The sequence below is a fragment of the Rhincodon typus genome, chromosome 7, assembly GCF_021869965.1.
Source record: "Rhincodon typus isolate 14 chromosome 7, sRhiTyp1.1, whole genome shotgun sequence".
Taxonomy (NCBI): Eukaryota; Metazoa; Chordata; class Chondrichthyes; order Orectolobiformes; family Rhincodontidae; genus Rhincodon; species Rhincodon typus.
The window spans coordinates 70014099-70028063 of record NC_063338.1 but is presented as its reverse complement, the minus strand read 5'-3'; the positions used below and the strand labels follow the sequence as shown (position 1 = coordinate 70028063).

At 39.4% G+C, this 13965-nt stretch overlaps 1 protein-coding gene across 1 annotated transcript in view; it reads right to left on the bottom strand.

Annotated features, from left to right (window-relative positions):
• The window catches only part of spopla (speckle type BTB/POZ protein like a), a 44839-nt gene extending 31133 nt beyond the window's left edge, over nt 1-13706 (bottom strand). The window contains exons 1-2 of the mRNA XM_048599341.1: nt 13577-13706; nt 3717-3838 (exon numbers count right to left, since the gene is read on the bottom strand). Of these exons, the coding sequence (XP_048455298.1) occupies nt 3717-3838; nt 13577-13654 (200 nt within the window). The 5' untranslated portion in view covers nt 13655-13706. The remainder of the gene's footprint in view (nt 1-3716; nt 3839-13576) is intronic.
• Between the last annotated feature and the right edge of the window lie 259 nt (nt 13707-13965).

Below are 13965 nucleotides of genomic sequence, written 5' to 3'. Positions count from 1 at the left end.
ACCAAAGTCCTATACAACTGTAACATGACCTGCCAACTCTTGTACTCAATACCCCATCCGATGAATGAAAGCATGCCGTATGCCTCTATCCACCTGCGTTGCCACCTTCAGGGAACAATGGGCCTGAACACCCAGATCTCTCTGTGCATCAATTTTCCCCAGGGCTTTTTCATTTACCGTATCGTTCGCTCTTGAATTGGATCTTCCAAAATGCATCACCTCGCATTGAACTCCGTCTGCCATTTCTCCGCCCAACTCTCCTATCTATATTCTGCTGCATTTTCCGACAGTCCCCTTCACTATCTGTTACTCCACCAATCTTCGTGTCATCTGCAAACTTGCTAATCAGGCCATCTATACCTTCCTCTAGATCATTTATGTATATCACAAACAACAGTGGTCCCAACAAGGATCCCTGTGGAACACCACTGGTCACAGTTCTCCATTTTGAGATACTCCCTTCCACTACAACTCTCTCTCTCCTGTTGCCCAGCCAGTTCTCTATCCATCTTGCTAGTACACCCTGGACCCCATGCGACTTCACTCTCTCCATCAGCCTAACATGGGGAACCTTATCAAACGCCTTACTGAAGTCCATGTATATGACATCTACAGCCCTTCCCTCAGCTATCAATTTTGTCACTTCCTCAAAGAATTCTATCAAGTTGGTAAGACATGACCTTCCCTGCACAAAACCATGCTGTCTATCACTAATAAGCCCATTTTCTTCCAAATGTAAATAGATCTTATCCCTCAGTATCTTCTCCAGCAGTTTCCCCATCACTGACGTCAGGCTCACCAGTCTATAATTTCCTGGATTATCTTTGCTACCTTTCTTAAACAAAGGAACAACATTAGTAATTCTCCAGTCCTCCGGGACCACACCTGTGCTCAAGGATGCTGCAAAGATATATGTTAAGGCCCCAGCTATTTCCTCTCTTGCTTCCCTCAGTAACCTGGAATAGATCCCATCCGGACCTAGGGACTTGTCCACCCTAATGCCTTTTAGAATACCCAACACGTCCCCCCTACTTATGTGACATTATCTTCTTTAGGCTAATCTCCAAGTCACACAACACCCCGACTTGTACATAGATTGCCATTCCTTTATTGTCACTGCATAATATTTTGGAATTTACTACCTACTCCCATTGGATATGCATTATAACAGAATTGTAGAGCTTCAAGACTGCTAGCACCACTTTGTCATGGCAATTAAAGATGGGCAATTAGTTGTCTATTGCTATTACAGACCTTAGTCTGACATTTAAAAAAACATATAATAAAAACTTGGGCATCACTCAGGTTAACTCTAATCGTGGTCCACAACTTCCTCAAGAACATGTAAAATACCATAAATCTGACTGTTCAGAAGGTGAATATGACAATGCTTTTCACACCCAAACAAACTTGTGCAGACTGGATAGCTGATCTAAATTATGAGCATTAAAAGTGATTTAGCTATATGCGCCACATAAAACTGTTGTCTCATTAAAGTATACAGGAAACCCTAGGTTTATACTACTGAAAACATCATTGAAAAAATAACCAACTGTTTGCCTATCCTTCTTAGGTAAACTGTTAGAGACAACAATATCTAGTGCTATGTATATACAAGTACCACTTACAGAATTGTGCACCTGTCCAATACATTAGCAGCAATGATGAACACAAACCAACAAATGGCTAAATATTCATTGTTAACTTCACAAGTTCTCCTTTGAAGTTTGAACATTTTCGTTGAGGATGCTGTCAATATTGATCTTGATCACATTGAACACAAAGCAAGCACTGTGGCTTTCTCTGCAATAATTCCAATCTTAAACTATATTTTCTCATCAAGAACAATGATTGGTTACCTTCCTTACTATTTTAAATGCAAGAATATTGCCCCCATCCCCAATACTGCTAAAATTAGTACAAAAAGTCACTTCCAAAATTAAATATTAATTGAAGAAGTTGATACGGCTTATGACAGACAAATGAAGGGCTGTACTTTCACAACTCAGCAACATCTACCAGAACAAAAATTCCACATTCTTGAAATTCTACGATCAGTATAAAGATAACCATCAATACTATGAGCGATGATAATAGGGTCTGTAGCACTGAATACCGCAATGCTTGCAGGGCATAGGCCTAGAATCTTAGTGCTTTTTAGTATAATTGCTTGATTAAAATGTAACTTTCATTTTGTGTCAAACCCCTCCAAATTTCATGTTTTGTCTAAAGTTAGTCAATATTCCTTGAATTTAGCTCTAAACTATTTTAACAGCCTCCAAATTCTTGGTAATATACAAAGATTCTGACATGCAGTATATTGACAACATTGTTATTGTCATCCTCTTGATAAGTGAATAGCAAGTAAGCCACCAGCACAAAAGAAGTAACAACAGTATATAATCTAGAAACACTTGACATAATAATATTGTGCTCCTATGAAAAGTCTCATTTACTGTGAAACATCTCAACTCGTATATGAAAAAAGCATGTTTTTGTGCACAACTGCGCCTGAGCCATTGACTGGCTAGTTCTAGAAATGGGGCTAATGTCCCTATGGGACTTATTCCAGTCACCCTTCCAAATGCTAACTTTTCTACAAAGTTGTTCCAAACTGACTCTCTCATGAAAATCTGATTCAGGAGATGAGGCAATTTTGCTAAATGAAGGCTTCTTTTTTTGGTGGTGAAAATTCTCTATTACTTCTTTCACTTAAGTATTGACGGGGACAAAATTTCTTTGAAAGCCTAATCATGGATAGGGTGAATAGCCAAGGTCTTTTTTCCAACAGTATAGGAGTCTAAAACTAGACAGCGTAGGGTTAACGTGAGAGGGGAAAGAATTAAAAAAGACCTGAGGGGCAACTTTTTCACACAGAGGGTAGTGCATATACGGAATGAGTTGCCAGAGGAAGTGGTAGAGGCAATTGCAATTGCAACTGCAACACTTAAATGTCATTTGGAAAGGTACATGGATGGGAAAGGTTTAGAGGGATATGGGCCAATCACAGGCAAAATGGGACTAGTTCAATTTAGGATCTATGACTCTATAAATTACCAAGAAGCTCTTTGCAGAAATTATTACTGCAAAACTCAGGATGGTACAACATCTGCTCGATCAAGCAAACAACTAACAGCAAAGATCGAACTTTCCTTAACTGGGTAATGGAAAATGTAGCTGTGGACAGCAGACAGTCAATTAGGGCAATGATCTAGATCAAAGTTCTGTATAAAGCAAGATGAAAGGAAATCATTCAATCAAGACGGTCACTAGGTTATGCAAAACTCTCAACAGTTATCTAATCATTACAGTTTTAACCAGTAAAATGACAAATTTCTGACTATACTTAGTTTGAGAACAGGAAGCTGCACAAATCTGTGCTAAACATTTTAGTAAAACATTTATCGGAGTATTGGTGAAAGAAGATACTTGTCAAAACTTTTTACCTTGTACTCATCAGGACAATTCACAAGAATACAGATTTAAAGGGAAAAGTCACTTACACTGTATAAGAAGACAGTGTCAACTGATTGGTGACCAACTTCGCGCGAAGGATACTTTTGGCATTTTTGTGATTAGACATGTAAATTTGTATTGTCATATGTAAACACAGACAGCTTCACCACATAATTTTCCATACTTCATCCCTACAAATGCTTAAAACTGGTAAAATAGTAAGTATTTTGCAACGACCATATTGTTGAACTAAAACTTACCACTTCATTTTATCATTTGGCCCAGATGAAAAAGTTGAACTCTTTAATACTTCGCCCATTTCTTCTCGACAAAAGCTAAAGTTATTGATGGTCCACATGTAAGAGAACTTTACCACTTTTACCTAAATATAACCAAAAAAAGAAACTGAATGAAATAACAAGAAATAAAAGAACGTAAGAACATATAAATGCAAAAATAGACAGACAGTTAAAACAGACCACTTGGCAAGTGAACAATATTTCTCACAAAAGCGAAATAAATGCACAATTTCACAGTTTCCACTGACTATCTAATTTTCACAATAAATAGTTCTCTCATCAATGCAGGGAGCACCCTATGATCTCAAGTAGAACCATATCTAGAATTTCTCAGCATTAACAAAAAACTTGCAGCACATCACAGGTCTACAAACTACTCAGCAAAAAATAGGAACAAATACTTGTAACATAACAATAGGTGGTTTGTTTGAAATAAAGTCTAAGTCACTGCTTCTAAAAGCCTATCATGAAATAGAGAGGTCAAAGCTTCTCAAATTATGCAATACATTCATCTGGAAGGATCCTTGAACTTTGAAAAATTTAAGAAAAACAAAATGAAAGACAAATGGGTTATAGCAAGAATAAAATGATTAGGAAAATTAGTTGGCCAGAAAGACAACTTGCTTGAGAAGAGTTGGAATTAGAATGCCTATTAAAAATGACTAGCTTGGATCACCAGTGGAGTCAGATACATGAGGGACATTTACACGACTCTTGGATAGGCACATGGATGATAGTAAAATGTAGGGTATATAGGGCAGTTTTATGTTATAGTAGGATAACAGATTGGCACAACATCATGGGCAAAAGGGCATGTACTGTGCTGTACTGTTCTATGTTCTTTGATCTTAAACTGCTGCCATCCACCTGCTGTGGGGTGACCGACAACACCATTAGGGAGAGAATTCCAGGATTTTGACCCAGCAACAGTGAAGGAACTGTGATATATTTCCCAGTCAGGATAGGGAGTGGCTTAAAGGGGAACTTGAAGGTGGTGGCATTCCCAAATATCTTCCTCCCTTGTCCTTCTAGATAGAAGTGGTCGTGGGTTTGGAAGGTGTTGTCTGAGGATCTTTGGTGAATTTCTGTAGTGCATCTTGTGAATAGTACACACTGCTGCTATTGAGTGTCAGTGGTGGAATGAGTGAACGCTTATGGGTGTAGTGCCAGTCCAATGGGCTGCTTTGTCCTGGATGGTGTCAAGCTTCCCGAGTGTTGATGGGGCTGAACTCAGCCAGGCAAGTGGGGGGTATTCCATCACACTCCTGACTTGAGGATTCAAGAGGTGAGTTACGCACTGCAGTATTCCTAGCCTCTGACCTGCTCTTGTAGCCACTGTGTTTTTGTGGGGAGTTCAGTTGAGTTTCTGGTCAATAATAACCTCCAGAATGTTGATTGTGGGGTAGTCAGTGATGGTAACATCACTGAATCTCAAGGGGTAGTGGTTAGATTGTCTCTCATTGCTAGTGGTCATAGCCTGGCATTTGTGTGGCACAAATGTTACTTGCCACTTGTCAGTCCAAACCTGGATATTGTCCAGATCCTGTTGCATTTGAATATGGACAGCTTCAGTGTCTGAAGAGTCATGAATGGTGCTGAACATTGCGCAATCATCAGGGAATATCCCCACGTCTGACCTTATGATGAAGGGAAGGTCATTAATGAAGCAGCTGAAGATGGTTGAAAGTAGGTCACTACCCTGAGGAACTGCTGCAGAGATGTCCTGCAGCTGAGATGACTGACCTCCAACAACCACGACAATCTTCCCATGTGTGAGGTATGACTCCAACCAGCAGAGAGTTTGGCCCCTGATACCCATTGATTCCAGTATTGATAGGTCTCCTTGATGCCACACTCCGTCGAATGCAGCCTTGATGTCAAGGGCTGTCACTCTCACCTCACTTCTGGAATTTAGCTCTTTTGTCCATGTTTGAACCAAGGCTGTAATGAGGTCGGGAGCGGAGTGGTCCTGGCGGAATCCAAACTGGGCGTCTCGAGTAGGTTACTGCTGACCAGGTGCTGCTTGATAGCACCGTTGATGACACCTTCTATCACTTTGCTGATGATCGAGAGTAGACTGACGGTATGGTTATTGGCTGGGTTGGATTTGTCCTGTTTTTTATGGACAGGACATAACTGGGTAACTTTCCACATTGCCAGGTAGATGCCTGTGTTATAACTGTACTGGAACAACGTGGCTAGGGCAGTAGTAAGTTCTGGAGCACAAGTCTTCAGTACTATTGCTGGAATGTTGTCAGGGCCCGTAGCCTTTGTAGTATCCAGTGTCTCCAACCATTTCTTAGAGTCCTAGAGATATATAGCACGGAAACAGACCCTTTGGTCCAGCTCATCCATACTGACCAGATATCCAATATAAATCTAGTCCCATTTGCCAACATATGGCCCATTTCCCTCTAAACCCTTCCTATTCATATACCCATTCAAATGCCTTTTAAATGTTGTAATCATACCAGCCTCCACCACTTCCTCTGGCAACTCATTCCACACACACACACACAACCCTCTGCGTGAAAAAGTTGCCCTTAGGTCCTTGCCTCTCTCACCTTAAACCTATGCTCTCTAGCTTTGGACTCCCCCACCCCAGGGAAAAGACCTTGTCTATTTACCCTATCCATGCTCCTCATGATTTTGTAAACCTCTAATAGGTCACCCTTCAGTGTCTGATGCTCCAGGCAAAATAGACCCAAACTATTCAACTTCTCCTCATAGTTCAAACACTCCAACCCTGAGTCGAACTGGTGAATTCAAATTCCACCATCTGCCGTGACAGGATTCAAACCTGGGTCCCCAGAACATTAGCTGAGTTTCTGGATTAACAGTCCACCAATAAGCCATTGCCTTCCCTAATATTAGCTCCAAAGATGTCAATCTGTATGGGTAGAGCTGAGAAATACCAAGGGGCAAAAAAAATGCTCTCTGCCAATAAGTTTTATTTAAAGCAAAGTCATATCATTAATTAAGTGCTTTACACCAAAGTAAAGAAAACAGTGATGTGTATACCCCCACTTTACACTTATATTTTTAAGTTTTTACATTGGTCAAGAGGTCCACATAATCAATCGGAATACTTGATCAACCGGGACATTCCTGGTCTCATAGGTTCCAGTTAATAAAAAGTTTGCTGTACATGAATGGCAATAAATTGAGAAGAGGGGCTTGTGCAATAATACCTGGATATCCTTGTCCCAGTCGCTGAAGTTTAAATATGCAGTGCAGCAGATGGTGAAGACAACAAATGGTATATTGGATAACAAGGCGTAGAGCTGGATGAACACAGCAGGCCAAGCAGTATCAGAGGAGCAGGAAAACTGACGTTTCGGATCTGGACAGTTCTTCAGAAGAAGGGTCCAGACCCGAAATGTCAGCTTTCCTGCTCCTCTGATGCTGCTTGGCCTGCTGTGTTCATCCAGCTCTACACCTTGTTATCTCAGATTCTCCAGCATCGGCAGTTCCTACTATCTCTAAATGGTATATTGGGCTGCGTAGTGAAAAGATTTGAGTACAGAACCAGGATGTCTTGCTGCAATTCTAGAGGGTCTTGGTGAGGCTACCTCTGGAAATAGTATGTGCAGTTTTGGTCTGCTTATCTGAAGAAGAATGTTCTTGCTAATACAGGGAATCAGTGAAGGCTTACTAGACTGATTTCTGTGATGGCAGGTCTGACATTATGAGGACAGGTTGAATTGATTAAGATTCCATTCATTGGAGTTCAGAATAAGTGGGGGGGGGGGGATCTCACAGAAACCTACAAAATTCTAACAGGGCTAGACAGGGTTGATGTTCCTGATGACAAGCAAGTCAGATCCAGGGGGATCACAGTCTAAAGATACAAGGTAAACCATTTAGAACTGAGATGAGGAGAAATTTCTTGATCTATAGAGTGGCAAGACTGTGGAATTTGCTGCCACAGAAAGCAGTCAGGGCCAAAGCACTGTATGATTTCAAGGAGGAGTTGGATATAGCACTTAGGGCTAAAGGAATGGGGGAAAACCAGTAACAGACGACTGATCAATCGTGCTCATAATCAATAGCAAAATCCTACACCTGCTTATATTTTCTATTTTTCTGTTCTTGCACAAAATATAGCAAACATAACAAGCCCACAAGTGTTGTGACAGGGCATAAATATTATAGACACAGTATTCCTTTAGAAAGCATAAACATTTACTTTTCACATTGTTTAACTACAAATAACTGAAGTAATAAGAGAGACCAACTGAAAATTTAGCAAAACTGCACTTCCTGGAAACGTGCAAAAAGGTCCTGGGAAAATGTTAACCAAAACACTAACAGGTTTTTATATAGCGTGCAGAAGACCAAAATCTTAACATTACAAGCTATGAAGAATGAAAGTTACTTACAAAACAGAAGTAGAGACCACATAATATTGATCTTAAGTAGTCAGGAATATGAAGTGTAGTTCTAAGTTTATTGTACCCTGTAATTGCTCGGTAATGTGGCATTTGTGTATTTGGGCTCTTGTGGCACAGAGCTCGCGTCCATGCCTTTGAGCCAAGAGGCCTGGGTTCAAGTTCCAACTGTTCCAGTGTGACTAAAAACTTGAACAAGTTGTTTAAAATATCTAGAACTGGAGAACTGCTGAAGAGAGGCATGGGTGTTGGAGCTTTTCATTTCACATTTGACTCCAAAACAAATGCTGGGATACCAATCATAAAGAGAACACCAAATTATATAGATGACAAGAGGGCGCTGATTGTTTCGCAAGTGGACTCTGACTGGTTGGGACACTGGCCTAAAGAATGCACCAGAGAACAGTTCCCCAAAATCTTTTGTTTAAATTCAATACATTCAAAACAAGATTCTCCATGGAAACTCCTCAATCCTATCCACTTACCATGAAGCAAAATTCCCATCTCCAATACCACACTTTTAGCCATACATTTCATTAACTTTCTAATCTGTTTATTCCTATAGCAAATGGTGTATAGGTCATGCAACATCTGGAATTTCTTTTTGAGATTCTTCTTTTTAATTTGACCACAAGTCCTCAAACTCTCAGCAGAAAATTATTTCTAGTTCTACCTATGCTGTTGGATCACAATGTTAACCACAATTCTGGATCGTCCAAAACAACTTAGTTTCCAGTCATGAAACCACATTTCTAACCCTGGCACAGCTGAAAACATAACCTTCAGACTTCCCACATTCAATTTCAGAGAAGCTCTTCCCTTGACCATACTAATGTGCCCTGTTACAGACATATTCATTTTTATTCCTCCCACTTACGCGGCTTTCTGCACATGAAGTGGTCTATTTTGTTGTTCACCCCACAACCCTTGCACTCATGCACAATGGCAGCAAGTATCTGCTGAAAAAGTCTAGGACTAAGGTTACTCCATTACTACCTCATCGATCCATATCTGCCTGATTCTCAGACACTCCACGTCACTGACCACCTCTATAATCCTATTTAGCCTAAAGAGGCCTGACTGCCCCCTGGAGGAAAGCATCCAGGTTATTCTTCGAAACCTGATGCCCTAAAAAGTCTGCAGCTCGGACTCCAGCTCAACAAACGTCAGGTAAAGACCTGTGAACTGCAGACATTGACTATACTTATTGCTTGTGTGCACAATATAACCACGCAAATAATGTTACATATTATTTTTACATCAAAGTGTCTTGTGGACACTTTTTAATCCACTTTCCACATATCCTAAACTGTTTCACAGCCAGTGAAGAACCTCTGAAGTTCAGCAATTGCTATATCTTTCATAGTATCTTTTCAGTAGCTGCTGAATGTGGAAGAAAATAAGTTTGCATTTATACAAGTCTTTCAGAGCCACAAGGTATACCAAAGCGTCTCACAAGCAAGAAAGTACTTCTGCAACATAGCCAATTTACACTCAGTAAACACAATGGATTTCTGTTGAGGCCCCTGTAGCCCTAAGGGGCATTATGTTTATAGTTCGGGGCCAACAATTAACCTATAATGAGGCAAGAAAAGCATCTCAAACATTCACTCGTGTCCTCAAGACAAACATCAGAATTCAAGCAATATGAAATACTGCATTTTTATTTAATTCCTTAATCTCTGCAAATTGGATTTTAGGTTTGTAATTTATAAATGTTCTGTCTAGCCAATGAAGTATGTGTGGATATAGTGTTCCCATGGAGACAGAGCAAAGATTGCAGTGATCTTCTCTTTTAAGAATTAGGACTTTGTTTTCTACCCATTTTTCATGTGAAGTGGGTGGGGTCTGGGTGTTGTAATCTACAGAAACAGTGTGAACAAGAAAACGTCAAAGTCCATATTATACAGTGGCATTAGTCACACAGACTGGAAATAGCCTGCGCTAGGTTCAGATAAGAATTCCAACTCAAGCTTTAGACTTCAGTTAAGATGGACTGATGTCGATGATGCTTTTTGTGGGCATTTTTAATGTCGACCAACTAGTTTTCTTATAAGTTGTACACAGTTAGCTACTTTTAAGCAATATAAAGTAATGTTCTATGTTCTATACACTAACCCGAGCAGAAAAAGAAAATGAAGGTCAACTGCGCAGAAAGAAATAGCTACGTAATTTAATTATTGACTTCTGTTACCTCCAAATTCAGAATTCAAAAACAATTTGTAGCTTGACTGGTCAGTTTTCTACCTCATTGTGAACTGAACTGCTTGCTCACAGCTCAGAATCAATTGAACTACTTTTGATTTGCTCATATTTAGTTTATGCTTAACACAAAAGAAAGCTCATTGAGCCAAATACTAATTTGCCCTACAGACTTGCAAGTTCCTGAAGTGTGACTTCTCTGATACACTTTCATGTATGGAAAATGATAGCTGTGCAATTTCTGAAATTTAATTGACTAAATAATCTTGTGTTTTCCAAAGTGGCATCGTCTAAATTCAAAGGCTACTACATTTACACCTGATTTAAAATTACATCAGACCACAAATAAAAAATAAAAGCCCCTGAGTCAATTATAAAAGAAAAATTCTCAAATTCAGTTTCCAACTTGCCTCTTAAAGCAAAATAAAGCTGTAACAATTTAAGTAGAGACTGATAACTTTTAAAACATAATTCAAACTTCCAGTGAATGACTGAAAGGATCACACAAGCAAATTTCAAATTTTAAAACATTTACTCCAACAAAAGAACTTAACACTTTCAGTCTGCAACAGGAAAGACTACAGGAAAAGTCCACATTTGGACTTTTACAATGACTGCAATCCTCCTCCCACTTCAATGTTTCACTTTGTCACGTTGACACTTCAGTCTCCAGGAATGAGTTGAAAGTTATTCTCAGCTCCTTTTCCTTTTCTCTTTCCTAAATGGATAATTTTTACTCCTTGATGCAACAATGTTAGCTGAATCTTTCAGCTTTGTTTGGGCCCTCACAAAGTTGATCTCTTCAATCTGAGCACACGATCACCTCTGTCTTTATCAGTTGACTCTAGATCTTTATTACTCTAGACTATTGTTAGGGAGGAAATTCTAGTAATTTGAACCCAGGGCACTGAAAGAACAATGATATAGTTTCAAGTCAGGATGATGCGAGACTTAGACATGAACGTGCAGGTGTTAGGGTCCTCAAGCATCTTTTATCTTTGTACTTCGAGGTGATGGAGGTCATGAGCTTGGAATTTGCTATATAAGGAGCCTTGCTGAGTTGGTGAAGTCACCCTGTAGATGGAAAATACTGTTGTCACTACACGATGCAATAGAGGGACTGCATCTTTAAAGGTGCTGGATGGAGTGCCAATTAAGCAGGCTGCTTTTCCCTGCGTAGTTTCTATTTAGTACTATTCACAAGCTACAGACTGTCAATCAGTTTTTAATTAAAACAAAGGAGAGCATGTAAATTCATTTTATAATTATAATTCACTGGTCATAACCTTCCCATCATAACAATGCATCAAAATAACCTTTCAGATAGAACTGCTGATATGGACCTCACTTAAAAGGAATTGATTTCTTCAGTTTGAGCCTAAGTCTTGTGTGAATTATCACAACCTGTAAGGAATAAATGGCCTAGATGTTACTTAAACTAACCATTATTCCCATTCACAGCACAATCACGTTGACTGCACAAACTCCTGACAAGCCTTTGACTGAGCTCTCGGGTTTGTTTATGCTGAACCATTACACTTTCTTCCTTTCTGTTTACAGGGGGTTCTGCTATAGTTGTGTTCCAGTGCAACATCGCATTATAGAAAATCACGCTATATAAATAATGGGGCCTATGGGAAAAGCAGGGTTGGGGGCACAAAGGACACATAATTTTCCAAAATTCTTCCTCAACTGTGTAGCTTCACTCCTTTAGCTGCAGTTAAAATGACAGTTTTTCAGATAGGTGATGCTGCAAAGAGGCAATACATTTACGAATTTGACCTTGTTTTTGCAATGAAGTGACAATTGGGCTTTAAATGGAGTTCTACCACTGGAAAGCCCAGCAATGGTCAGTACTGCATGATTGTGCAAGCATGATCCAAAAAAGAGGTAAGCAGTGCAAAACTGTGTGAGATAGAGCTCACAGCCAGCAACCCCCCATGAAACTCCCCCGAAATTGACACGTCAGCAATTTTTAGTAAAATTCCCTCCTCCTTTTAAATGCTGATATGATCTGACATTCCTTTGGCACAGATTTCTGGAAGGATTTTCAGATAAGTGAAGCAGAGGAATCTGATGTTTTCGTATAATGCTGATACATTTAATGTATTCAGCATAAACTCTTCAAACTAAGACTTCACATATTTTCCTATTAAGACGATTGTTCTCTGTGTGATATTATATTTGAGGTATATGACATACAATCCATATTTGATGGAATTGTGTTATAGCCAACACAAGTTAGCGTTTTACAAATAATATTCGCCTATTCATCAATCGCATTATAGCCAATTTGCATTGCCGGAACACATGTTGTAGGAGAACCCCCTGTATATCCATCTGGGCTACTCCATCCTATTGACTCAGAGTCACAGGGAAGGCCTGAGGCTTCCATCTTTATTTCACCCTGTTCAAAGGTTCTAGAATTACTCCTGTTATTGATATGCACCTCAGTCGTGGCACCTAGTTACAATATGCTCATCAGTGACTGTAAAAGCTTTGTACCAGACACCTAGCACTGAAATACAAAACATACTGCATTTCAAAAGCTCTCACGAGTTAATGAACTCAAACTATGATTAAAAAATAATCTCAAGCAAGGTTGGAATTCTTTATCAATGATACAAGGGTACAGAACAAACATTTTTGGGGTTAGTAACAAACCATATTACTGTAACAGATTGAAAAGGTGGTGAATGTGCAACTCTGTCCCAGCTTGGCTTGTTCCTGAGCAACAACCATAAAAACCATTTATCACTTAATCTTAGGGATCACTTGCTTGGCAATGCCATGATTTCCTAGTGATTCTGAATAACTTCCGTGATGAAAAGCAGAAGGCTTGAATTTCAGGCCAATGTATACTGGCTTACATGCTCATTTAGGAATCTTTGACTTATACACTGTAAGAAATTATGCGCCAGACTTTCATCAAATCAGAAATTGCTGGCAACATCCAGCAGGTCTGGCAGCATAAGTGGGAAGAAAATATAATTAACATTTTCAGTCCGGTGACACTTCATCAGAACTGCTAGACTTTCACGTTACACTGTGTCTCTTCTTGACAACCTGGCATATGAAATAAGAGAATTCCAATTTTTAAAGATAAACTGGATATTCAACTGTTAAAGTCCAACACATAGTGCAAGTTGTTTTATTCCTCCACAGAGAAACTAGATAACACAGTAAAAGCTTAGCAATTAGAAACTGAAACAGTGGAATATGTAATACCTGAGTGTAACACCAACTCTCTGCCACAGGCCCACTAGACATCTCTCCAGGTGGAGGAGGAGTTGGCACCCTTGACATAGCCAGCTTTTCTGCTGTTTTAAATCTAGATGCCTCAAGGAATTTCAGGGCTTCTCCTGTAATGAAACACAATTAAATCATCAACTTTTAAATAGACAGTTTGCGAGAGGAGAATACATCAATTTAAAACTCTGTGATTCAATTTATGAATTTTGAGGATCATTCTCGATTCATGGTTGCAACAATTGACTCTAGAACCGCAGCAATATTCATTCAGACTTTCATTTTGTTCTTATAAACACATAACTTATAAATTACTGTTCTCATTTCAATTCTCTCCATTTACAACAATGGTCACTCAAGGTGGTATT